Source organism: Scyliorhinus canicula, chromosome 14, assembly GCF_902713615.1.
Source record: "Scyliorhinus canicula chromosome 14, sScyCan1.1, whole genome shotgun sequence".
Lineage (NCBI taxonomy): Eukaryota > Metazoa > Chordata > Chondrichthyes > Carcharhiniformes > Scyliorhinidae > Scyliorhinus > Scyliorhinus canicula.
The window spans coordinates 10,846,259-10,873,661 of record NC_052159.1 but is presented as its reverse complement, the minus strand read 5'-3'; the positions used below and the strand labels follow the sequence as shown (position 1 = coordinate 10,873,661).

The 27,403-nt window shown below is 48.3% G+C and overlaps 2 protein-coding genes across 5 annotated transcripts in view; one reads left to right on the top strand and one right to left on the bottom strand.

Moving 5' to 3' along the window:
- gdpd4a (glycerophosphodiester phosphodiesterase domain containing 4a) overlaps positions 1–25,173 on the top strand; it is a 105,501-nt gene extending 80,328 nt beyond the window's left edge. For 3 of the 4 annotated variants that reach the window (XM_038818548.1, XM_038818547.1, XM_038818546.1), the window contains exons 8-16: positions 3,089–3,234; positions 5,123–5,205; positions 7,548–7,698; positions 8,773–8,994; positions 12,694–12,851; positions 17,702–17,849; positions 19,412–19,494; positions 22,634–22,713; positions 24,519–24,630. In XM_038818548.1, coding sequence (XP_038674476.1) covers positions 3,089–3,234; positions 5,123–5,205; positions 7,548–7,698; positions 8,773–8,994; positions 12,694–12,851; positions 17,702–17,849; positions 19,412–19,494; positions 22,634–22,713; positions 24,519–24,616 — 1,169 coding nt within the window. In that variant the 3' untranslated portion in view covers positions 24,617–24,630. Of the gene's footprint in view, positions 1–3,088; positions 3,235–5,122; positions 5,206–7,547; positions 7,699–8,772; positions 8,995–12,693; positions 12,852–17,701; positions 17,850–19,411; positions 19,495–22,633; positions 22,714–24,518 lie in introns of all 4 variants that reach the window. The other variant, XM_038818545.1, reaches the window with a different exon arrangement.
- A 919-nt stretch (positions 25,174–26,092) lies between these two features.
- Positions 26,093–27,403, bottom strand: part of myo7aa (myosin VIIAa) — a 216,788-nt gene continuing 215,477 nt past the window's right edge. The window contains exon 50 of the transcript XR_005463131.1: positions 26,093–26,103. The gene's annotated coding sequence lies outside the window, so the exon portion shown is untranslated. The remainder of the gene's footprint in view (positions 26,104–27,403) is intronic.

Sequence of the window (27,403 nt, the reverse complement as noted above, 5' to 3'; positions counted from 1 at the left end):
GCGTTTTGAGCGGGCAGCCCGATGCCCAGATCCGGTGGCTGACCCCCCCCCCCCCCCCCCCGCCCACAATGCAAATCTTGTCCCCCTACCCCGCTGATGGGTAGGGGCATCCTCCCCTTTGCCACCTCGGGAACTGCTGGGTCACCCACCCCCACAGCACGCACGAGTGATGGTGACCCGACCTCTCCCCAGTGAAACCCCCACCAGACTACCCATCAGATCCTCATGTCAGAGATCCCCATGTCAGTGACCTCCATCAGAGACCCCCCCCCCCCCCCATATCACAGACCCCCCCCCCCCCCCCCCATATCACAGACCCTCCTCCATATCAAAGACCGTCCCAGCACTCACCCTTGCCTGGAAGCTAAAGTAGTCCAGGCAGAAATAGAGACAAATCACTGCTTTTTCACTTACCTGTCCCTTAAAACTGCTGCCTCTGACAGAAATGTAGAAATCAGCCACATTTACTTCATAAAAAGCCAAAATACGTCACAAGACTTTAACCCCCCCACTGATCCTTTGATCTGCGAAGCTACTATTCACTTTCAAAGAAAAATCACTTTAAGTAGGCTGTAACTGACAGGGTAACAGCTTCCAGACAGCCAGGTGTCATGATTGTTTATTTTCATTTGCCTTCACACTTGAATGTATCTCAATGCTGAGGGCCGGAGTAATTAGTACTGCTGCCTCACAGAGCCAGGGAGCGTTCAACATGGAGGAATATTGATTCATCAGCTAACAGTGGCCGGTACGTGGTAATCAGCAGGAGGTTTCCTTGCTCATGTTTAACCTGAAGCCATGAGACATCATGGGTTTGAGAGTCGATGTTGAGGACTCCCAGGGCAACTCCCTCCCGACTGTGTACCCCTGTGCTGCCGCCTCTGCCAGTTCTGTCCTGTCGGTGAGATAGGACATACCCAGGAATGGCGCTGGTGGTGTCTGGGACATTGTCCGTAAGATATGATCCTGTGAGTATGACTATGTCAGGCTGCTGCTTAACTAGTCTGTGAGACAGCTCTCCCAACTTTGGCACAAGCACCCAGATGTTAGTAAGGAGGACTTTGCAGGGTCGACAGGGTTGGGTTTGTCGTTCTTGAACATAGAACATAGAACATTACAGTGCAGTACAGGCCCTTCGGCCTTCGATGTTGCGCCGACCTGTGAAACCACTCTAAAGCCCATCTACACTATTCCCTTATCGTCCATATGCCTATCCAATGACCATTTGAATGCCCTTAGTGTTGGCGAGTCCACTACTGTTGCAGGCAGGGCATTCCATGCCCTTACTACTGAGTTGAAGTATTAACCAGAGACACTATCTGGTCAGTCTGATCGAGTGGCTGTTAATGTCCCCGCAACGCTATCTAATGAGCTGTTGTACTGCCTGGCATTCATTCACCGTTGTCACTTGGCCCTCTTCAAAGCAAATCACTGTCTGTGAAGTGTTCCGAGACATTTCTATGAGATATGGTGACGCACTCGGTAAATGTGAGCCCATTATACTTAATGCATCTCTCTATATAACAGTGCTACTGATTTCATAAACGTGGGCGTCTGCATGACAGCTGTAATAGTGCAAGGACAGCCGTGCCTTTGTTAAATCAAGTTCTGCAGACGGAAGTGCACGGTCTATTCAAGAGGTTTTGACATGAACTTGCTTCCCAAAAGAAAATTATTTGGGATTGTTTATTGGAATGTAAACTAAACAATATAGGTTTAAGGAGGGTGCATTAACAAAATAAATACTGAGAGGGTCTTGGACAAGCCGACAAGGCTGTTAAAAAGGCATTTGAAATCTGCAGCTTTGTAAAAAGAAGTTTGGAATAGGTCAGGTGGGGAGAGCAGTGGGAAATAGAATTCAATCCGGAAAATTGTGAGGTGGTGTACTTGGGAAGGGCTAATAAGGCACAGGATTATACTATGATTGGTAATACCCTGGAAAATACTGAACAGCAGAGGGACCTTGGACTGCATATCCACAGGTCCCTGAAGGTGGCAGTACAGGTAGATAAGGTGGTTAAGAAGGCCTGTGGGATAATACATAAAGTACAAGAGCAGGGAGGTCATGCTGGAACTGTATAAAATGCTGGTTAGGCCACAACTGGAGTACTGTGTGCAGTTCTGGTCACCGCATTATAGGAAGGATGTGATTGCGTTGGAGAGAGTGTGGCGGAGATTCACCAGAAGCTGCCTGGGCTATCAATAAAAATTGGATACCTGGGACAGTTTTCCTTGGAGCAGCGAAGGTTAAGAGGACCCAATAGAGGTGTATAAGATTATGAGAAGTATAGGAGGGATAGGAAGGCATTTTTCCATGAGTAAAGGGGTCAATAACCAAGAGGGCAAAGATTTAAGGTAAAAGGTAGAAGGCTAAGGGGGGAGTTGAGGAGAACATTTTCACCTGGAGGGTGGTGGGAGTCTGGAACTCACTGCCTGAAAGGGTGGTTGAGGCAGAAATTCTTGTAACGCTTAAGAAGTATTTAGATATTCCCTCTCGCTGCCGTCACCTCCAGGGCTGTGGGCCAAGCGCTGGATAATGGGATTAATGTGGTCAGATCTGCGTTGACCGGCATGGACATGAAGGGGCCGAATGGCCTCCTGTGCTGTAAACGTCCCAGAATCTGCGAAACCAAGGAAGTGATGGTGAGGCTTTATCGCTGGTTAGGTGACTTCCATCAGAGGGAATATAGTAGGCAATTCTGGGCGGCACACTTTAGGAAGGATATCCTGGCCTTCGGAAGGATACAGAGAAGATTTCCCAGGATGGCACCGACGATGTGTCATTTCAGACACGTGGGGAGGCTGGGATTGTTCTCCTTAGAGGCCAGAAGGTTACATGGAGGTTTGACAGATGTTTCCCAAATCATAAAAGGTTTTGATAGAAGAAATAAGTGACCCGATGAGGAGATGAGGAGAAATCCTGTTACACAGCGACTTGTTATTGTCTACCTGAAAGAGTGGTGGAAGCAAATTAGTAATTTTCAAAAGGGGCTTGGATGGACTGAATGGCGTCCTTCTGTGCTGTACCATTTGGTGAGAGTTCAAGCTGCATTCAGTTGCCAACTCAATTTTTATTTTTGTATTCCAGTTCCCAGAGCCATCATTTTGGGCCTGTATTTTGCTGTTCTCCTTTTTCTCTACTTGGTGCCTCTCGGTATGTATTCACCTTGCATCAAAGAGAAGGGGACCCTGGGACCGAAGCCTGCAATTATTGGACACAGAGGGGCACCGATGGTACGTCACTTTCTAATGGGTCTCTCCTTCCTCCTGTGAGCCTCTCTGAGCTTTCCTGTCAGGTGTCAGCTGCCTCTCAGTGGGGGGCACTCCTGCCTTCCCCGTCAGAAGGTTGTGAGTTTAAATTCTGGCTGAACTCGGAATCCAGGCTGAAACTACCAGTGTGCGGTGCTGAGGGGCCGCCAGACTGATAAAGTGCTGTCGTTCAGCTAAGAGGTTAAACTGAGGCCTTTTTAGGTGAAGGTAAGGGATCCCACTACCACAATTTGAAGGTGAGCGGCAAAGTTCCCCCCGAAGTTCTGGCCAAACGTTGTTCCGCAGACAACACCACTAAAGCAGATTACTCTTTGTGGGAGCTTTCTGTGCTCATATTGGCCGCCATGCTTTTTACAACAGTGTCTACACTTCAAAGCACTTCATTGACTGCAATGTGCTTTGGGCCGACCCACAGTCATTTTGAGTAAAGAGTGGTTCTTATAAGCCTTTCTCCAAAGTAATTTTACTGGCATCCGTTGAGGGTTCTGAGCATGTGCAAGCTTGGCGTTGGCTTTTTCAGTCTGCAAGAAGGTAACTTGTCAGCAAGTCCTGTTTTACTGCAGCTCCTGCCTTCATAGTTATTACAGTTATTGTTAGACTTTGTTATTTATTCAGATAAAGGTGTTCCTTCTTTCAAACAACGCACACGACTACCTACTTTGTGGCCTTAAGTTACCACAGTCATGAAAGGTAGTACAGCGATTCCAGTCCTCTTTCTCTGTGTTCACAATTTGCCAATATGGAAAACGCTTGCCATTGCTAGTCCGGCTGTTCATGAATGCAACAAGCGGAATGTTTCGGAGCAGCACAAGGATTCTTAGTCATCAAGGCTTTAAAAGGCAAAGCGTGATTATATTATCAAAACACTCGGATAGTTTGTCAAGGTCTCCAGGCCCATGATATTCTGTGGCAAGGCCCCGTTTCCCTCAGATTCTCTGATGGAGGCACCTTCCTGTGCCGTGTTGTAAAGCAGGCATCGGCACTGCACAGAATCTCATAGAATCCCTACAGTGCAGAAGGAGGCCATTTGGCCCATCGAGCCTGCACCGATCCACTGGATTTGTTAAGTAATCCTGTAAGTTAACCTGTGCATCCCTGGACAATAAGGAACAATTTAGCATGGCCAATCCACCCAACCGTCACATCTTTGGACTGTGGGAGGAAACCGGAGCACCCAGATGAAACCCACGCAGATACGGGGAGAACGTACGAACTCCCCACAGACAGCAACCCGAGGCCGGAATTGAACCCGGATCCGTGACGCTGTGAGGCAGCAGTGCTAATCACTGTGCCGCTTTCCCCCCTTCACACAACCCCTACGCCTCCTCCTTCTGGTAAATAAAGCGGGAGGGTTTAGAATATTGACAGGAAGAGTGAGACCCATGCCAGGCAATGGAACAGTAGTTGCAGAAGACCATTAACTCCAACAGTACAGAAAAGCAATTGATCATCTCCAGAAACCTCTGGTCTGGTGATTTTCGGGGCCTATAAAGGGCTGTGGGTGACAGAATAGCTCTGGAACAATTTTGATCACACCCTCTTGATTCGGGGGGGGGGGGGGGGGGGGGGGGGGGGTGGATGGGCGGGAGGGGAGCAGTGCATTAACCTCCCCACTGCAACTTGATTGAAGTTAACAAGAGCGAGAGGAAATCCTGACACCTGGGTTTGACCTGTATAGTAGCCAATTGATCTCTGATTCAAGTCTAGGTACAGACCAAAACCTCAATTGCAGGCGCCCTGACCTCATAGACAAGACCTTGGCACTGGGCAGTTCTGCGGAATGGGCAGTATATGCCTGAGTATAGGGTTAATGAACCACTGATACTAATTCATCCCTTTTATTCTTAAACAGCTGGCCCCAGAAAACACACTGATGTCATTTGAGAAAACTATAGAACTTGGAGCAGATGGTTTGGAGACTGATGTCACCATTAGGTAAGGTGTCGCTTGATAGTTCCTGTGTATAAACAAAATCCTACATTTTAACACATCTCTGGAATTCTCACCCAGTGCAAGACTGTTAAGTACAAACGTAGGGAAGCCATTGGCAGCTTAGCATTTTAAAAATGTATTTACCAGGTTCTGATTACGGGGAGCTTTGAAATCCATTCTTGGGGTGCGATCGTCACTCATAGAACATAGAACAGTACAGCACAGAACATGCCCTTCGGCCCTCGATGTTGTGCCGAGCCATGATCACCCTACTCAAACCCACGTATCCACCTTATACCCGTAACCCAACAACCCCCCCCTTAACCTTACTTTTTTAGGACACTACGGGCAATTTAGCATGGCCAATTCACACCTAACTCGTAAGGCCAGAATTTATTGTCCATCCCTAATAGCCCTTGAGAAGGGCACTTTCTTGAATCGCTGCAGCCCATGTGGTGTAGGTGCACCCACAATGCTGTTAGGAGAGTGTCCCAGTGAAGGAACATAAGAACTAGGAGCAGGAGTAGGCCATCTGGCCCCTCGAGCCTGCTCCACCATTCAATTAGATCATGGCTGATCTTTTGTGGACTCAGCTCCACTTTCCGGCCCGAACACCATAACCCTTAATCCCTTTATTCTTCAAAAAACGATCTATCTTTATCTTAAAAACATTTAATGAAGGAGCCTCAACTGCTTCACTGGGCAAGGAATTCCATAGATTCACAACCCTTTGGGTGAAGAAGTTCCTCCTAAACTCAGTCCTAAATCTACTTCCCCTTATTTTGAGGCTATGCCCCCTAGTTCTGCTTTCACCCGCCAGTGGAAACAACCCGCCCACATCTATCCTATCTATTCCCTTCATAATTTTATATGTTTCTATAAGGTCCCCCCTCATCCTTCTAAATTCCAACGAGTACAGTCCCAGTCTACTCAACCTCTCCTCGTAATCCGGTCCCTTCAACTCTGGGATTAACCTAGTGAATCTCCCTGCACACCCTCCAGCGCCAGTACGTCCTTTCTCAGGTAAGGAGACCAAAATTGAACACAATACTCCAGGTGTGGCCTCACTAACAACTTATACAATTGCAGCATAACCTCCCTAGTCTTAAACTCCATCCCTCTAGCAATGAAGGACAAAATTCCATTTGCCTTCTTAATCACCTGTTGCACCTGTAAACCAACTTTTTGCGACTCATGCACTAGCACACCCAGGTCTTTCTGCACAGCAGCATGTTTTAATATTTTGTCATTTAAATAATAATCCCTTTTGCTGTTATTCCGACCAAAATGGATAACCTCACGTTTGTCAACATTGTATTCCATCTGCCAGACCCTAGCCCATTCACTTAACCTATCCAAGTCTCTCTGCAGACTTCCAGTATCCTCTGCACTTTTTGCTTTACCAGTCAGGATGGTGTGAGCTCAAAATCCGGGGTTATACATATAGGGAAGTCACATAGGGAAGTCACATAGGAAGCCATATAGAAGTTTGATAAGGGATTCAGGAGAAACCTTTTTACCTGGAGACTGGGGAGAATGTTGAACTCACTACCGTGACTAAGCAGGAGAGATTTGTCTGTCAGGCGCACATAATCAAACACAGAACAATTGAACATTGCAATGCCTCTGGACAATCTCTCCTGCTTAGTCTCTCAGAATATGGAGCAGGAAAAATGTTGGAACATGGGAACAGGAGGAGGCCATTCAACCCTTGGAGCCTGTTCTGCTATACAATTAGATCATGGCGGATCTGTATCTTTACTCCATCTACCCAGCTTGGTTCCCTGTCCCCTAATACTTACCCAGCAAAAATCTATCTATGCTAATTTTGAAATTTGCAATTGACTCCCAACCTCAACAGCTTGATATGAAATGAAATGAAAATCGCTTTATTGTCACAAGTAGGCTTCAAATGAAGTTACTGTGAAAAGCCCCTAGTCGCCACATTCCGGCGCCTGTCCGGGGAGGCTGGTACGGGAATCGAACCGTGCTGCTGGCCCGCCTCGGTCTGCTTTAAAAGCCAGCGGTTTAGCCCAGTGAGCTAAACCAGCTTTTCGGGGAGAGTTCCAGATCTCCACTTTGTGTGAAGAAATTCTTCCTGTCATCACCTCCGAGCAGGTCCCAGCGATATCCCAGACTTCCCATCAGTCTGGCTCCAATAACCTCCTCTCCTTTGGGGATTGGGAAGTCCCAGCATTCCTCGAACCTGGCGCGGCAGGAATTACAATCCAACACAACAGGCGTGATGGCCCGAATGGTCTACTTCAGCCACCGATCCTCATGATTTTATGATAATTCCATGTCTTTGATTCTAACCTAATTCAATTTTTTTTATTGCTGACCAGTTGGGACGGAGTCCCATTCCTCATGCATGATCAAACGTTGAGAAGGACCACCAACGTTGGAGAGGTGTTTCCAAACAACAAGACCAGGAATGCTGCCTACTTTATCTGGGATGAACTCGCAGAGCTGAATGCAGGGAAATGGTTCCTCCAGGTAGGCACTTTTCACATAGCCGACTAAAAGATTCTCTATGGCAACCAAGACTTTCCCTCTTGTACAGCCGAATTTCCAAAGATGTGTAGGTGAGGTGGGGTTACGGGGGATTGGGCCTAGGTAGAGAGCTCTTTCAGAGGGTCAGTGCAGACTCGATGGGCTTCCTTCTGCATTGTATGGATTCTGTGGATTCTATGAATACTCGTCTTTGACCTATAGCTATAAATGTAATGCTGAGGATTGGTGCACGTTGACTCAATGCATGCCAGAGCAATACATTTACCATTGAGGAAGTGACTGTTGTTAATTTGATTATGCAATGTGTCATGTGAGAGTACCTTTAAGAAATGGGTGTTTAAGAAATGTACCTTTAAGAAATGTGTGTTTATCAGTGATGCCAGAGAGTGGGTGGAGCTGGGCTGTCTGTCAGCGTTTTACTTTTGTTTAGACTGTTTGCTGTAGGGTCTGTTTTAGTTTCATTTTCAGTGTTGGAGCTGAAGCCAGACAAAGCAGGTGTACTGCTGTTCTCTCTGCCATGAAAAGATGATCTCCTGATCATTTGGTGAATTCAGAATTATAAATGTTCTCAGTAGTGAATGTAAACCTAATGTGCTTCTGTTAAAAGGGGTTTCTTCTGTCTTCTGGATGTTGTTTGGGAAGTTATTAAGGATTACTTAGTGTTGTATTCTTTGGGGGTTGTATTTGAATTGATGGTTGCTAAGATGTTCACTGTATGTTTCAAAAAGGTTAATTTGAGTTCATAGAATAAACATTGTTTTGTTTTAAAAATTACTTTTCCATTTCTGCTGTACCACACCTGTAGAGTGGGCCGTGTGCTCCCCATACCACAATCTATTCAAAGTTGTGGCTCAGGTAAACCCCATGGGGTTCTCTTAACCCCTGGCCCATAACAGATGTAAGGTTGCTGTGGTTGAATGGAGAATGATCAACACATGGTCAGGGGCATTGAGATAATGTGTGCGACGGGTCTGGGTATAAATCCTGCTTAACTTGCATTTTACCATTCAACCCAATCCTTCATTTCTAACCTGGTCGCCTTGTTCCTCCAAACAGGACAACCCCTTTAGAACCAAACATCTGTTGTCGCGCGAGGACAAACGCAAGGCCGGCAGGCAGACGGTTTGTAAGCTGAGTGAGCTCCTGAAGCTGGCGGCTATCCACGGAAAAGTTGTCATCTTTGACCTGTACAGGCCGCCCCAGAAGCACCCACACCGAAACACCTTCATTGTACAGACAATCAGCACCATCCAGGAATCTGGGATCAACGAGAGCCTGGTAATAAGCTTTCACCTACCCGCGGCTATGGCATTCCTTCCCGGCTACTCCTTCTTCACCGATGGGGGTTTGACCAGAACTGCCAAGGAAATTCGGCTCATTATTGTGTATTTTTTTGACGCAAAACATTCACCCTTTCAAAAGACCTTTGATCTCTGCTATGCTCGGGAATGGGCGGTGTTGGTTAATCAAAATTGGCAATTAACTGAGGGGTACAATACTCGGGACACAAAACAAGGTGCTGCTCTGTCTTGAGGTATTGAGACGAAGTAGTCGGGTGGTCATGGCCGCAACGCGACAGGGTATCATAGAACTTAGAGCAGTACAGCACAGAACAGGCCCTTCGGCCCTCAATGTTGTGCCGAGCCATGATCACCCTACTCAAACCCACGTATCCACCCTATACCCGTAACCCAACAACCCCCCCCTTAACCTTACTTTTTATTAGGACACTACGGGCAATTTAGCATGGCCAATCCACCTAACCCACACATCTTTGGACTGTGGGAGGAAACCGGAGCACCCGGAGGAAACTCGCGCACACACGGGGAGGACGTGCAGACTCCACACAGACAGTGACCCAGCCGGGAATCGAACCTGGGACCCTGGAGCTGTGAAGCATTTATGCTAACCACCATGCTACCCTGCTGCCCCCGCTATCACAGTAACAATCGAGCTATCAGTAGCAGACAGGCATTTGAAAAGAAGTCGCGCTGTCGGTTTGACTGACAGAACCACAGAAGCAGAGATAATTGAGGCACGGAAAGAGGCCATTCAGCCCATCGTGTCTGTGCGCTGAAAAAAAAACTAGCTGTCCATTCTAATCCCACCTTTCAGCATCTGGTCCGTAGCTTTGCAGGCGACAGCACTTCAGGTGTCGATCCAGTTACCTTTCACATGAGTTGAAGTTTTCTCCCCCGACCTCCAGTCTGGAGCACCCGGAGGAAACCCGCGCAGACACGGGGAGAACGTGCAGACTCCGCACGGACAGTGACCCAAGCCGGGAATCGAACCTGGGACCCTGGAGCTATGAAGCCACTGTGCTATTGTGCTGCCCCGTAATCCTGCATATCCAAAACTCTTTCTTGAATAAACTCAAAAATGACCATTCACAGCTTTCTGGGGAAGAGGATTTGAAAGATTCAATTTCCATTGATGAAGAGATTTTTCCCAATCCCAAATGGCTGACTCAGTGTTCTTGAAACTTCGGCCTCCAGTTCTGTAGGCCCCAGCCAGGGGAAATATCCTCCTAGCATCTAACCTGTCGAGTCACTTAACAATTATATATGTTTCAATAAGGTCACCTCTCATTCGTCTAAGGGGCAGCACGGTAGCATTGTGGACAGCACAATGGCTTCACAGCTCCAGGGTCCCAGGTTCGATTCCGGCTTGGGTCACTGTCTGTGCGGAGTCTGCACATCCTCCCCGTGTGTGCGTGGGTTTCCTCCGGGTGCTCCTGTTTCCTCCCACAGTCCAAAGATGTGCAGGTTAGGTGGATTGGCCATGATAAATTGCCCTTCGTGTCCAAAATTGGCCTTAGTGTCCAAAATTGGCCTTAGTGTTGGATGGGGTTACTGGGTAATTAGGATAGGGTGGAGGTGTTGACCTTGGGTAGGGTGCACTTTCCAAGAGCCGGTGCAGACTCGATGGGCCGAATGGTCTCCTTCTGCACTGTAAATTCTATGATCTAAGCTCCAAGGAATATAGTCCTAGTCCTAGTTGCGGGCAGGTTGTTTCCACTGGCGGGTGAAAGCAGAACTAGGGGACATAGCCTCAAAATAAGGGGAAGTAGATTTAGGACTGAGTTTAGGAGGAACTTCTTCACCCAAAGGGTTGTGAATCTATAGAATTCCTTGCCCAGTGAAGCAGTTGAGGCTCCTTCATTACATGTTTTTAAGGTAAAGATAGATAGTTTTTTGAAGAATAAAGGGATTAAGGGTTATGGTGTTCGGGCCGGAAAGTGGAGCTGAGTCCACAAAAGATCAGCCATGATCTCATTGAATGGCGGAGCAGGCTCGAGGGGCCAGATGGCCTACTCCTGCTCCTAGTTCTTATGTTCTTATGTTTACTCGATCTTTGCCATAAGCCCTAACGAGCAGACAATCCCAGGAATCATTCTAATAAACCAATGTTATCTATGTAGGCCAGACATTTCAGACACTGGCGAATACTGTCAAACAGCATGTCCACATGTTCACAACAGGCAAAGCAGTGACATTAGATGTGATTCTGCGAGTGGACAGCACTTGCTAAACAATCCTGACTGTGCTCAGAAGTACAGTTACAACCAATTTACGATTGTCAGTCGGACTCGCAGAATGGCTTACTTATGCATGCTAGAAGCTGCGTACATTCACACACAGGGCCCTGCCCTTTGCAGACAGGTGGAACATGTACACACTGCATCTATTTCAACTAAGTAACATAGGCGACAGCCATTTCCTGGTTGATTCCCCAGGACAATGCCTTGACCTATCTGAGTGGTTTGAATTTAAACAAAAGCTTGGCAGTTAACTGTCAGTTATAAATTAACTGGTGCATTTTCCAAGGCAACGCCATTAGTAATCAGAATCCAGTCACTAACCAACCAGCACTCTGTTCTCATGCGGTGTAGATTGTTGTTCCGTTTACAATTTTGTATTGTGAATTGTCCTGTTGGGTGCAAGACGAAAAGCTTCGACAAACCAAGGTTGGCCTCCCATCTTAGAGCCAGAATAACTAGTGAATTATCTCATTTGCAGTTTGTTGGACTTTACTGTGTTTACTTACAAAACAACATTGAAGAAAGGTCAGACATAATCCATCAACTGTGTGCGATTGGTGATGATCTGGGGGTGTTTTGAGCTGGAGAAATATTTCCTTGGGCAAAGAGAAATAGGCCATTAGTCTGGGAGGATGGTGGTGTGGTGGTAATCTCACTGGACTAGGAACCCAGAGGACCAGACTGTTGCTCTTGGGCACCTGATGGAATTGAAATTCAATTGATAACATTTAGAATATCAAGATAGTCTCAGTAATGGTGACCATGACAACTATCATCAATTGTCATTTAAACCCATCTGGTTCACTAGAACAAAGAACAAAGAAATGTACAGCACAGGTACAGGCCCTTCGGCCCTCCCAGTCCGTGCCGACCATGCTGCCGTCTAAACTAAAATCTTCTACACTTCCTGGGTCCATATCCCTCTATTCCCATCCTATTCATGTATTTGTCAAAATGCCCCTTCAATGTCACTATCATCCCTGCTTCCACCACCTCCTCTGGCAGCGAGTTCCAGGCACCTACAACCCTCTGTGTAAAACACTTGCCTTGTACATCTCCTCTAAACCTTGCCCCTCGCACCTTAAACCTATGCCCCCAAGTAATTGACCCCTCTACCCTGGAGAAAAGACTAATGTCCTTTAGGAAAGGAAATCTGCCGCCCTTACCCTGTCTGGCCTACATGTGACTCCAGACCCACAGCAATGCGGTTGACTCTTAACTGCCCCATTCTGAAATGGCCGAGCAAGTCACTCCATTCTGGGGATGGGCAACAAAATGTGTCCTTGGCAGCGGCACCCACATCCCATGAAATAATAACGGAGGAAGAGAGATGTCAATGTGTAGCTATACTACAGATCATCCAGCAGTTGATGCTGCAATAGGTAAATTGCCACAATTTGACTAGGTTAAATTTCACAGAATATATTCCACTGTAGATTCTCTGGCTTCCCAACGCTTTGAGATCAGGTGTCCAGCAGATGATACCGGGATTTGTGCACATTCATGGAGGAAAGAAGCCCATCGATGAATTACAGTTGGAGAAAATTGACAATCTCAACGTGCGCTACAGTGAGATTTCCAGCAAAGAGATCAGGTCGGGAACATCTTGCATTTATATCATGTCTTCGATGCAGTAAAATGTCCCGGGAATGCTTCATAGCAGCGTAATCAGGCACAAAGAAAGGAAGAGAAAGCTTTGCATTTATATAGCATCCTTTACAGCCTCAATGCGACCCAAAGGCCTTTACAGCAAATGTAGTATTTTTTAAGTGCCGTCACTGATATAATGATGGACATTAACAAGGCTCAGACCCGATGGGTCGAATGGCCTCTTCCTGAACCCGTAATTTTTCTATGGTTCTAACATAGCAGCCAAGTTGCGCAGAGCAAGCTCCCAATGCCAATCTGACAATGGCCAGATGATCTGTTTTAACAGTGTTGGTTGGGTGGTGAATGTTGGCCAGGACACTGGCATCATATCTCTGGAGCAGGAATGGAACCCTCAACTTTCTGACGCAGAGGCGGACATGCTAAGCAAGCAGGTGACCAAAGTTTGATAAAAAAGAGGGCGGTTTTAAGCAGTGCCACAAAGAAAGAGAGTGAGGTGAAGTGATGCTGTGGCTTGGGGGAGGAATTTCAGGGCTTAGGGCCTACTTAGGTAGCTGACCATGGTGGGGCAAGGAAGATCAGGATGGACAAGGGCTCAGGTTTGGAGGAACACAGAGTTCCTGGACGGTTGCATGGCGGGAGGAGATTGCTAACTCTTTTGACTGAAGGTCCCCTCACTTTGTACACTATGCTGACACAGATAAATGCACAGGCAATAGGGATCTTCATTTCTTTTGAACTTCATACTGAAGTGATCACCTGTGCCATTGCCCAGGGTTACTCAGGGATCTGAAGCATTATAATTGACACATTTGTCTGCTGATATTGAGCTGCTTAAACAGGCTTTATACCTTTTAGAGCAGCACTCAGACACCATGGGTCCCACCCACCAGGTCGGAGAATCCTTGGGGGGGGGGCGGGGGGGGAACGGCGTGAATCCCGCCCCGCCGCTCCGACGCTGGCTACCGTATTCTCCGGCGCCAGTTTTCGGGCTAGGGTGGGGTTTGCGACCGCCTGTCGGGGGCCGGCGCCCCCAGTAATTCTCCGGGCCCCGATGGGCTGAGCGACCGTCGTTTCCTGGCCAGTCCCGCCGGCGTGAAATGGACATGGTCCATCACGGCGGGACCTGGCTTGTAGGCCAGCTAGGTGAGTCCTCGGGGGGGGGGGGGGGCGCGGGGGGTTCCGACCCCATCGTGGCCTGGCCCGCGATCGGGGCCCACCGATCTGCGGGCGGGCCTGTGCGGTGGGGGCACTCTTTCCTTCCGCGCCGGTCTCTGTAGAGTTCCGCCCTGGCCGGTGCGGAGAAGAAACCCACTGCGCATGCGCAGGAACACGCCGGCCAGTCTGCGCATGCGCGGAACCACGCCGGCGGTTTTACACATCCGCCAACTCGCGCTGGCCCGTTGGCACCGGTTGGCATGACGTCCACCCCTCCACCGCTGGCCTAGCCCCCGGACGGGCGGAGGATTCCGCACCTTCCTGTCGGCCCGAAGCCGGAGTGGTTCACGACACTCTTGGCGCCGGCATCAGGCCATCCGGCCAGTTGCAGGAGAATCCCGCCCATACATTTAAGAGTATGGTTCAGGCACTATGCTTTCAGGTCACAGCTCAGGCACTGCCTTTTAGAGCACAGTTCAGCGTGGGTTTCCTCCGGCTGCTCCGGTTCCCTCCCACAGTCCAAAGATGTGCAGGTTAGGTGGGTTATAGGGGAGAGGGCGGGGCAGTTGGCCTAGGTAGGGTGCTTTTTCAGGAGGTTGGTGCAGATGCGATGGGCCGAATGGCCTCCTTCTGCACTGTCGGGGTTCTGCTCTGTGAGTTCAAATCCCACCACGGCAGCTGGTGGAATTTAGATTCAGTGGGGAAATAGGAGCACCCCGAGGCGAACTAGGAGGAGGGTTATGGAGGGTCGGGAGCTGCTCTCGTTTTCCCTGCTCCTACTTTTGGGTGGAGGCCAAATCATCACGGACAGAAAAACCACAAGATAACTCCTGCTTTCCCCTCATACTTACACTCCAACCGAACAATAGAAAGCTCGGTCGGGTTAGGAGGGCTGTCATCTATCAGCCTGGGCATTGTGAATTCAAACCGCACCTCATCCATGGGGGACAAGATGGTATAGTGATAATGTTCAAGAATATTAATCCAGAGGCCAAGTGGTTAACTCTGAGCTGCGCTCTTAAGGGTAATTAGGGATGGGCAGCAAATGCTGGTCTTGATAGCAATCCTCACACCCCCATGATGAGTTCTGTGAGTTCAATTCCCATCACGGCAGCTGCTGGAATATAAAGCTAGTCTCGGTAATGGCGACCATGAAACTATCATCAATTGTTGTAAAAACCCACCTGTTCCCTCCCTTTAGGGATGGAAATCGTTATCGTTATCCCGGCCTGGCTTACTCCAGACCCACAACAATGTGGATGATTCTTAACCGATCTCAAAGGATGGACAACAAATGTTGGCCTTGCAAGTGATGCTAAACAAATAAAGCTTATTTAACTCACCACAGACCCAGATGACCATAGGCTGCTTTCCCCTTTGAGGGGGAGAGCTGACTGGTGGTGATTTAATCTGAGGGTCACACCCATCTCAGGCAAAGTTGAGAAAGCCGGGCCTTCAAGAATAACTTCAGCCGGGGATGGGAATCGAACCCACCCTGCTGCCCTTGCTCTGCATTACAAATCAGCTGTCCAGCCAAGTGAGCTAAACTGGCCTGTATGTGTCAGTCGCTTATTAATCAGCCCTCACTTCCGAGTCCTTTGTTCAGAGGTTTGACTGTGAGATCCAGTACCGAGACTGCCTGGTCTCAGTTGGGCCATTTTTCTTTTATTATTCATTTATCTCTAATTGCCCTTGAGCTGGTCCTGAGTTGCCCTCCTGAGAAAGAACCCATGCTGTTTGGAAGCAAGGCGGCGTAGCCATGATCGGTGTCGGCGCCGATATTTATCCCTCAATCAACAGCACAAAAATTAAAACAGATTACCTGCTCTGTTCGTGGGCTTGCTGCGTGCAAATTGGCTGCCACCATTCCTACTTCAAAAAAATGGACTCTATAGAGCGTGGCATGTCGTGAGCTAGTGAGAGGCGCTATATAAATGAATTATTTTCTCCCTTTCACAGTAGTTACCACTGTGCGCTCCTATTTAATCACTTTTACTAAAATGTGCGAGGGCAAACGGAGGTGTGGGGGTGGGAGCACAGGGTCAGGCTGGTCTGTGATGCTCTCTGCAGTTGAATAGGCCGGTACCATTTCCTGTCTCGATACTGGCAAGGCTAATAGGCACTTGGGCAAAAGTGCCAGGGGTTTGCCAATCCTGTGGGGTTGTGACCCGGGAAGAAATTGGGGATGTCAGGAAGAAAAAGCCATTAAATTTGGAGGTGGGGGGAGGGGGGGGGGGGGGGGGGTGGTAAATGAAATAGACTCATTGAAAAAAAAGAAACAAGCATCCAGGAATTTTAAATTAAACACTTGTTACAGCAAAGACGGCAAGATCTCCCCTGGTATTATTTGTAAAGCTGTGTTATTTGAAGCTGAGTAACACTTAACGTAGTTCCAATTGGGGAGGGCTGAGGTTGTATTCAAAGCGTGTGAGTGCCCTGTGAGTAATTTGATGGATGTGTATGGTTACGCGTCTCATTCATTCTGTGTTCCGCGCTCAGCTTAATGAAGGCTCAAAGCTGCAGGGCAATGCTCATTATCAGAGCCTGCTCCCACAACAGCAAAACCTGCTTAGCATGAAAGGGAAGGCCTGATTTACTCACTGGTCTCAGAGACCTGGGACTCGCAGAGTAACAGTGCAGTGTTGTGGGTTCAGGTCCCTCTCCAGGCCCTCACTTCAGTGTCGCACTGAGGGAGTGCTGGACTGTCGGAGGCAACGCCTTTTAGATGAGACGTTAAACCAACGCCAGGTTTTCCCCCTCAGGTGGACGCAAGATCCCGCTGCATTATTGCAAACCAACACGAGGAAGCTTGTGTGGAGCACAGTCACCAACACGGAGGTATTGGGCCCAATGGCCTGGCAGTACATTGTAAAGATGGTGATCTGGTCATTTATCACACGGCAGGCTGTGGGATCTTTCTGTGTGCCAATTTCCTGTCTCCTTTATTCGGTACTGCACTGAAACTGCAAATTAAGCAGTGGAAATTAAGGATAGTTTTACGTTACTCTAACTGGGCGCTAGAAGCAGGTAAAACGACCGAGGTCACCTCTTCCTGTGATGTAACTTCCATAAGTCTGGGCAAAGGTTGCCTGAAGCAATTTTCACGTGGAATCCTCACAGCCGATTGGACAGGGAGACTTTCAAGTCCTCATTCATGGCTGCATTTGAACCCAGATCCCGAGTGCCTTATCGTGGCCAAACTGCCCCTCATTAATACTTAAACAATCGGATATAAATCCAGGCCTCGTGATGTTCCTTGTATAGTTCTCCAAGATAGCTAAAAGTATAGTGCTAACAAAGAACATCAAGCTATGTATTTAAAACATAGCTAGTTTATTTACACCACTTTAAATGATTTGCACACTCTACTAAGTAATAGTTAACAAAACAACAGTATTAAATCTATGCTACAGTAATCTATAATGTCTTTCTAATACAACACTCTAACTCAACCTCTCACTTTCTTTTAACCTTCTCCCAGGATGCTTAGAGACGCAGCCTTCTATAAGATTACTCAGCGATGCCATCTAGTGTTGAGATACATGAACATCATCTTGTTAACCCTTTACACTCCTTACATTATACATATTATTACAGGCCTATGTTTTCATCAACTGTGATTTTATTTTAAACAAGAGGAAATTATTTTTGATCCCTTTATTTCTCCTGACCCTGCAGGATGTATGCCGCAGCGAACATCAGCACCAACCTGTACGTCGTGAGTGAGCTGTGGCTGTTCTCTTTGGTGTGGTGTGCAGGCGCCCACTCCGTCATTACCAACGCTCCCCAGCAGCTGAAGGAACTCCGCTGGCCCTGGTTCCTAATGGTAGGCTGACCCTCCATCCGCACTGCTCCCAGCTTTTCCCTTGGAAAAGCTTCCTCCTCCGCCGGCATAAACCCTTTGATGGAAAGGGTGGCGCATAACACCGGTTGTTACGACCCCCCCCCCCCCCCCCCCCTCCCCCCACCATCTCTTCCCGTGAAGCGCCTCTGAGGGAATGTGTGATCCTTCAGGAAATGCCCGGCTGGCACTGTGGAAGTTGCCCAGCTTGGAAAGAGTGTTCCAAACTGGCAGCCTGAATGTTTATTGTTGAGTAAAGGTTGCTGGTGGATGACAGAACGAAGGCAGGAAAATGGAGTTAGAGTGAGAGCAGACATAGTCGAACTGATCAATTTTTAGACTGGACGACGCAGGTCGGAACAGGGTGACAAATAGGAAAAAGTTTTTAAAATCTCCACCTCGGGTGGGAAAGGGGGGGGGGGGGGGGGGGGGGGGGTGGAGGTGGGAGTTTTCAAAGGGACATAGACAGGTTAAAGGAGCGCTGGAACATTTTGCAAATGGAATTTAATGTGGGAAAATGTGAACTTGTCCAATTTGGTGGGAAGAATAGAAAAGCTGCATCTTATTTAAATGAAGAGAGATTGCTGAACTCGGTGGTACAGAGGGATCTGGGCACCCCGATGTATGAATCACAAAACGTTAGTCTGCACGTACAGAGAGTGATTCAGAAAGTTAATGGAATGTTGTCATTTATTACAAGGGGAATGGAATATAAAAGTCAGGATGCTTTACTACAGCTGCACAGGGAATTGGCGAGACCACATCTGGTCTCCTTATTCGAAAAAGGATCTAATTATGTTAGACGCAGTTCAGATAAGGTTCACTTGACTCATTCCTGGAAGGAAGGCTTATCCTCTGAAGAAAGGTTGAACAGGTTGACCTGAAGCCATTGATGTTTGGCAGGTTTAAGAGGTCATCTCATTGAAAGATATACTGGCACTGGAGGCAGTCCAGAGAAGGTTCACTAGGCTGATCCCAGGTACAGAGAGGTTTTCTAACGAGGAGATGTCGAGTAGGTTGGGCCTGCATTCATTTGGAGGCTAGAAGAATAAGAGGCGACCTTATTGAGACATGTAAGATTCTCAGGGGGCTTGGCAGGGCAGATGCTGAGAGAATTGTTTCCTTTTGTGGGAGAGTCTAGCACCAGAGGGCATAAACTCACAGTAAGGGGTCACCCATTTGAGACAGGGATGAGGATGGATACCAAAAGGATATTTCCTCTTGTGTGGTGGGGTGATGACGAGAACAATGGGGCACAGTTCAAAAATAAGATGGAGATGAGGAAATGTTTCTCTCTCTGGATTGTTAATGTGTAGAATGCTCTGTGCCAGAGAGCAGTGGCACCTGGGTCATTGGATATATTCAAGGTAATGTTGGATAGAGGGAGGCAAGGGTTATGGGGACATAACGAGCTGAGCCATGATCCTATCAACTGGCAGAGCAGGCTTGAGGGGCCAAATGGCCTCCTCCCACCCCCAAATGTGATGCTCACATACTCGAAATGCGAACAGTGTGAGTAACACTTTCATTTGTATTTTTCCCTCCAGACCCCTTCTCAGTACCAAATGATGTGGATTTCATCAGATGTTGTATCAGCCGTTTTGGTCATAATGATATTTGTATTCAATTGGTAAGTAGATCCCAGACCAGATCATTGGCAAGGATACTGGAGCAAAAACCCAATATTTTAAATTTATTTTTCGGCTGTGCGGAAAGAATGATTCGCTTCAGGAGTGATTACCTGAAAAAATAAACCTTTGGCATTTCTAAAACAAAACTTTATTAGAAATACAGTATTAAATATTTTAACTTCACACCCAAAAAGGAACAGCTGACACATATCCCTCAGCACCACGACCCAATTTCCTATTAAACATCAAGAAAAGAAACATACCGCTCTCAATCCGGCTTAAAAATCAGAGTAATACTTTTATAAAACAGATTTGACTCCTGTTGGAATCACTTCAGACTCTGGCTGAATATCTTCAATTAGCTGCTTTAACTGGTTGTTTCAGCCTCTTCCTTGTCTTCAGATATGGCTGTTCTGCTTTAAAATATTACATTTTTTTTTACTAACCTACTTGGAAGAATTATGCATCAGAACTTGGGCAGCACAAGTGACTAGCACTGTGGCTTCACAGCGCCACGGTCCCAGGTTCGATTCCCCGCTGGGTCACTGTCTGTGCGGAGTCTGCACGCTCTCCCCGTGTCAGCGTGGGTTTCCTCTGGGTGCTCCGGTTTCCTCCCACAGTCCAAAGATGTGCAGGTTAGGTGGATTGGCCATGATAAATTGCCCTTTGTGTCCAAAAGGTTAGCAGGGGTTATTGGGTTACAGGGATAGGGTGGAAGTGAGGGCTTAAGTGGGTTGGTGCAGACTCGATGGGCCGAATGACCTCCTTCTGCACTGTATATTCTATGTTCTATAGAAAGGCTCCCCTTTCTCAAAGCTTCTCTAAGCTCACTGCCTCTCTCAACTCCACCCAGCAATGACCTCATTCCCCAAACTGGAAAACACAGGCTGCAAAAGCACATTAACTCCCCAGGGACCTCCCCAGTCAACCCACGTTCTTCTGGTCAATTTCACCTGCTATTTACAGAAAGCAAAACAACATCCTTTTTAAAAAGCATGACCATTGCAGCCAACACACACTCTACTCTGAGGCCTTTAACTCTTATCTTGTCCAATACATGTATAATCCAATTTTCCTAAAATCTTCCAAACGTCACAGTAAGAACTGAAATTGTTTTTAATTTCTGCTCTCAGAGGGTGGATAAGGTGGAGGGTGGATAAGGTGGAGGATGGATAAGAGTTGGGGATCAAGGAATAACATTTCTGGAGCAACTTCCACAACCGTGGGACATCCCAAAATGTTTTGCTGTCATAGAATCATTTAATTTACAGTGCAGAAGGAGGCCATTCAGCCCATCGAGTCTGCACCGGCTCTTGGAAAGAGCACCCTACCCAAATCCACACCTCCACCCTATACCCACAACCCAGCAACCCTACCCAACACTAATGGCAATTTTGGACATTAAGAGCAATTTAGCATGGCCAATCCACCTAACCTGCACATCTTTGGACTGTGGAGGAAACCGGAGTACCCGGAGGAAACCCACGCACACACGGGGAGAACGTGCAGACTCCGCACAAACAGTGACCTAAGCCGGGAATCGAACCTGGGATCCTGGAGCTGTGAAGCAATTGTGCTAACCACTATGCTACCGTGCTGCCCAATAAAATACCATGCTGTCAATAAAGTACTTTTGAAATGTCGTCATTGGCTGCATCATTTCCTGCATCACAACAAGGTGTGCACAGGAAGATCCCACAAACAGCAATATGATAATGACCAGTTAATTGGCTTTTGTAATGTTGGCTGAGAGATAAATATTTGCCAGGAGGCCGGGAATAACTCCCTGCGCTTCTGCCGCGGGATCTTTTCCACGCCCCCGAGAGGGCAGTCGCGGCCCCGGTTCACTGACTCATCCAGAAGGCGGCACCCCCGGCAGTCTGGCAGTCCTTCAGTATTGCACACCGGTGTCAGCCCTCAAATCGTGCCCTCAAATCGCTGGAGTGCGCCTGGAGCTGTGAAGCAACAGTGCTAACCACTGTGCCACCCGATTCGGGCCTGGAACCCACCACTTACCGCCCTGCGAGGCAAGTGGGTTATTACAGACACACAAGCTGCATTGAGCAGGTGGATCGAGCTGGCCGTCTCCTCCCATCTCTACTGTCCTCACGGTGATGGGGCGGGGGGGGGGGGGGTTGGAAATCTCAGGGTTTTGATCCAGAAGCAACGGAGCCGACCTGTGCCCGGGTCGGGCAGCACAGTGGCACAGTGGTTAGCACTGTTGCTTCACAGCTCCAGGGTCCCGGGTTCGATTCCCGGTTTGGGTCACCGTCTGTGACATTCTCCCCGTGTCTGCGTGGGTTTCCTCCGGGTGCTCCGGTTTCCTCCCACAAGTCCCGAAAGACGTGCTTGCTCGGTAAATTGGACATTCTAAATTCTCCTTGTGTGTACCCGAACAGGCGCCGGAGTGTGGCGACTAGGGGATTTTCACAGTAACTTATTGCAGTGTTAATGTAAGCCTATAAAGAATACAAAAAGTAAGTCAGGATGGAATCGGACTTGGAGAGGAAGATATTTCTACGATAATGCCGCCAATTGTGCTTTATTGTGTGTGCGTGGGATATTGCTGTGTGCAAACAGGTCACCACATCTCTTACATTACAACAGTGACTGCACCTCAAAAAACTACTTAATTGGCTAGAAAGCGCTTTGGGGCATCCCGTGCCTCTGAAAGGTGGTTTATAAAAACAAAATGTTTTTTTTTTCTGGCCATGAGAGTTTATACACCAGTACTGTCAGTGTGGGTGGGGACACAAGTGATTTGGGGATTGACAAGAATACCTCATTATTTTGTCTTACCGTTTACCGTGTGCCAATTGTGGAATAATCCACCCCGCTATGTAGGGGAGCGGGGTTCCTGGCTTAATTGCAGACTGGACAATGACCACCCATCACATTCCGTTGGTAGATCCCGCCTGATGTTCATTGATTAACGCGGCCAGTGGTAATTGTGCCCCTGGTTGGCGAGTTAAACATTGCCCTCGCTGTGCCAAGGGTCTCTTACTGATTTTGGAATCCCATGGGATTGCAGTCCTGTTCCCCTGTCCCGTTGGAAAATTCCAACAACTGTTGGGAAAGTGGAGGGTGCTTTCCTTTAATCTCGACCGGTTTCGTTTCATTTTGATTTATTTCAATCAGGTGGAGAGAAAATGGATTGCCACGTTTCCCAAATGAGAGGAGTAAGAGTGAAAACTTGGTTTATAGCAAGTTCCAGACACGTATGTATCAACAACGACACATTGCATTTATTTGGCACCTCGACATGTAGCAAACTGGGAGCATGGTCAAAACGTAACAGCGTGGCAAGTGACAAAAATCTTGGTTAAAGAGGCAGTTTCAGACAGAGGGTTTGAAGGAGGAAGGGCAGCGGTTTAGGGGGAGGCAGGGTAGAGGTTTAGGGGAGAAATTGCAGAGCTTAATGCCGGGCCAGCTGCTAATGGTGGAGCGATGAGGGTTGGCAGGCTTGAGAAGCCAGAATTGGAGGAGCGCAGTGATCCCGGAGGGTTTCAGGGCTGGAGGAGGTTATAGGGAAGGGCGAGACCTTGGAGGGATTTGAAAATAGGCGAGAGAATTTTTAAATGGTGTGTTGCCGTCAGTCACCCACAGCTGAGGAACATTCTGGAAGAATAGGAAATTTAGAAGAAACTTATTTACAGCAACAACTAACACTGATGTGGCACCTTTAACATACATAGTAACATACAAACATACATAGAAAATAGAATTAGGATGAGGCCATTCGGCCCTTTGAGCCTGATTCACCATTCATTATGATCATGGCTGATCTTCAAGTTCAACGTGATGAAACGTCCCAAGGTGCTTCACAGGAGTATCATGAAACAAAATATTACACCGAGCCATAGAAAGAATAATTAGGCCAGATGATCAAATTTGATCGGAGAGGTTTTAAGGAGTGTCTAAAAAGAGGAAAACAAGGTGGAGGTGCCGGGATAGAATTCCAGAGCCTCGGCACTCAGGCAGCTGAAGGCACTGCCAACGTTGATGGAGCAATTGTAATCGGGATGCACGAGATGGGCAGATTTGGAGGAGAGCAGATACCTTGGGGGAATGTGGGGCTGGGGGAGATTCCAGATGTAGGGAGGGGCGAGGCCACGGATGGATTTGAAAGCAAGGCCAAGGTGTTGCATGACCTCACATCAATGCCAGTCAGTCTGCACAGGGGTGGATAGCGGAATGGGACATGGGTGAATTTATTCAGCGAGACAAGTTTTTTCGGGGGTTCAGCTTCAGGATTTAGACAAAGAGTGAACCCAATTTAGGCCGACTTAATTATACTTAACTTCACAGCTTTTGCTGGAGCCTCTGTATTGGTCATGGGCATTGACTAATTGGCAATGGGGAGCAGTGGATAACTGGCAGAGAGATGCCTAGAAGAAATGGTTCCAACATCAAGACTCAATATACTCACGCAAATCTCACGGGCAATCTCAAGTCTTTACTCTCATTCACTATTGAAAAGGTTGCAACGCGGTGGCACAGTGGTTAGCACTGCTGCCTCACGCCACCAAGGACCCTAGTTCGATCCCGGCCACGGGTCACTGTCCGTGTGGAGTTTGCCCATTCTCCCAGTGTTTGCATGGGTTTCGCCCCCACAACCCAAAGATGTGCAGGATAGGTGGATTGGCCACGCTAAATTGCCCCTTAAATGGCAAAGAATAGTTGGGTAGTCTAAAATTTAAAAAGAAAACAAAAAGAAAAGGGTCACATGGCAGTGATCTACGGCTAAATGATGTTACTTCCGGGTTAGAGAGGTGTTGGGTTAGGAGATTTTGTGAGGGTCAAATTGGTTAAATGGGGGTGCAACAGAAAAATGAATGAGATGAAGGGGGGAGGTTCATGTGGAGCATTCGCAACGCTGGCAGAGACCAGGTGGAACTTTTGGGGTGCTCGAAATTCCATGTTGCGAAAAGTGTTTTCCATCTGGATAATAAACTGGACCAAACTCACCACACACTCCTGGGACAGATCACGAAAACTCCATCTCTCTTTTTTTGTTTTCCAGGATTCAATAAGGTCTGGACCATTTCTGGAGAAGCCGGTCACCATGGCAATAGAATGCCCAATGCATCTCCTGCATCAGAAGCCATCGGTTTAGCCTGAGAACCGGTGGAAAGGTGAAGTTGTTGCTGGGGGAAGTTGCGAGGGGGAGGGAGGGGTGGGTGGATGCGGTGATGGAGGAAGAGAGGAGGAACGTTCCAGTCCAGCGCACTTCAAGGGAACGGTGGCAGGAGGTGCGAACACCTGGCATACGCAATGGAGTGAAGCCCACCTGCCTGCTTACCCGCCATCGCTGGCTGTGAACGAGGACCCGCTGAATTGACTTTCTTATCCAATTTGTTTCTGAGGCAGAGGCATCACAGGCAAGGCTGGCATTTATCCTCTATTTCTTAACTGGCCCATGAGAAGATGGGGCTACAAGAGAATTGGCCTGCTTGGCCAGCGAGGGGGCAATGAAGAGTCAACTGCATCAGTGAAGAATTCATCCATTTTTCTTCGATCTCCAGTTCCTGCAGACAAACCCTGGAACGTTACCCACTAACGTTATGACTCGCTTTTGATATTATTGGTTACACACAAACGTGGAAGGTGACTTGGGGCAACAGGAGCAGTTATTTTAGTGTTTTTATTTAAGAATGAAATGAAATGAGTCAAAATTAGACTTTTTTGTTATTCGTCTTTGGGATGTGTGCATCGGTGACTAGGCCAACATTTATTGGCTATCTCAAATTACCCTTGGGCAGATGGTGGTGAGCCTCCTTAATACAAGTGGCTTGTCTTAGGTTTCAGAGGGGGGCAGTTAAGAGTCACCTACATTGCTGTGGGTCTGGAGCCACATGTAGGCCAGACCAGGTAAGGCCGGCAGATTTCCTTCCCTCAAGGACATTAGTGAAGCAGATGGGTGGATGCCAACGTTATGGTTGATTGATGATCATTTTTAACGAGACTAACTTTATCCTTCCAGATTTGTGTTAATTAATTGAATTTAAATTCCTTCAGTCGCTGTGGTGGGAGTAGAGCTCATGGGCGAGATTCTCTAATAATGGGGCTATGTCCCCACCCTGGCGTGAAAACTGGCACCAACGACCTCCGAAAGTGGGGAATTCCCATCTTTCTAGGGGGCTAGGTTAGTCGTCCCCGCAGCTCCAGCCAGCACGGAACGGCCCGTGCACATCCGCGCATGTGCAGAACGGCCGGCGTATTTCCGCGCATGTGCAGAACGGCCGGCTTATTTCCGCGCATGCGCAGAATGGCCGGCGTATTTCCGCGCATGTGCAGAACGGCCGGCTTATTTCCGCGCATGCGCAGAATGGCCGGCGTATTTTCGGGCATGCGCAAAACAACCGCCGTATTTTCACGCATACGCGGAATGGCCGGCGAGATTCGGCGCATGCGCAGGGATTCCCTTCTCTGCGCCAGCCCCACAGGCAATATGGCGGAGCTCTACAGGGGCTCGGCAAGGAGTAAAGTAGGCCCCCACGGAACCAGCCCGCCCGCCAATCGGTAAGCCCCGATCGCGGGCCCCCCCCCCCCAGGGTCAGACCCCCCCCCCCGACCCCCCCTCCAGGATGGGCCCCCCACACACACACCTTCCAGGTCCCGCCGTGTGGGAGGGGAATAATCCACGGCAGGAGGACTCGGCCAAACGGCCCATTGGGGCCTGGCGAAGCGCTGGGGTGGGGGGGGGGGGGCGCTGTCAATAGCCCTCGACCAGCGTGGCGGCGATCCCACTGGTGCCCGAAAAATGGGGAAGCCAGCGCCGGGGAGTCACCGACCCAATCCTGGCCCATGTCTCAGGATCATAACTCCAGGCCTCTGGATTACTACTCCAGTAACATAATAATAATGATTATGCTACCATCCCCCGGCCACGATTATTAATATTGGAAGTCAGCTGTCCCACCGCATTGCAATTAGCTTTGCTGTTGGAACAATCTTGCGATCGTTCCGATGCCTAGCTCCTCTTCTTGAAGCTACGGTAGCATGGTGGTTAGCATAAATGCTTCACAGCTCCAGGGTCCCAGGTTCGATTCCCGGCTGGGTCACTGTCTGTGTGGAGTCTGCACGTCCTCCCCCTGTGTGCGTGGGTTTCCTCCGGGTGCTCCGGTTTCCTCCCAGAGTCCAAAGATGTGCGGGTTAGGTGGATTGGCCATGCTAAATTGCCCGTAGTGTCCTAAAAAGTAAGGTTAAGGGGGGGGGGGTTGTTGGGTTACGGGTATAGGGTGGATACGTGGGTTTGAGTAGGGTGTTCATTGCTCGGCACAACATCGAGGGCCGAAGGGCCTGTTCTGTGCTGTACTGTTCTATGTTCTAAGCAAGGTCATTGCAAGTCAGGACCAACAAACTACATCCAACTCCATCTTTAAGCATTTCTTCAAATTTAGCTGACTCACAACGGGAACCTCCGTAGGTACAAGCGAGAGAATCTCTATTCCTCGTCATGGTGCCTGGAAGTAGGGATATGTGAAAGGAAATCTCACCTTTATGCCACGCCTTTTTGTTTCATTTTACAGCAAGTGTCATATTTGGGCAAAGTCACTGCTGCAATGGAGGAAAAAGCAGCTTCCAATTTGTGCACAGCAGGATCCCACAAGCAGCACCATCTTGATAACCATTACGCGTCAGGACCTCAGATCCAACCTCCAGTGAAATCATGGCCTGACTGGTGGGTCTCAGTTTAACACCTTGTTCAAAAGCTGCCACCTCTGGGAAGTGCTGCATTCCCCCCCCCCCTGTACAGCTGCGGAGTAAGAAGTCTTACACCAGGTTAAACTGCGGAGTGACAGCCTTTCATGTTCAAGTTGCTGGTCGGAGATTTGAGCCCAGAATTTTTCAGGCTCACACCAAGAGTTCAACCCATGAAGCCACACCATGAAAGGCTAAAAAAAG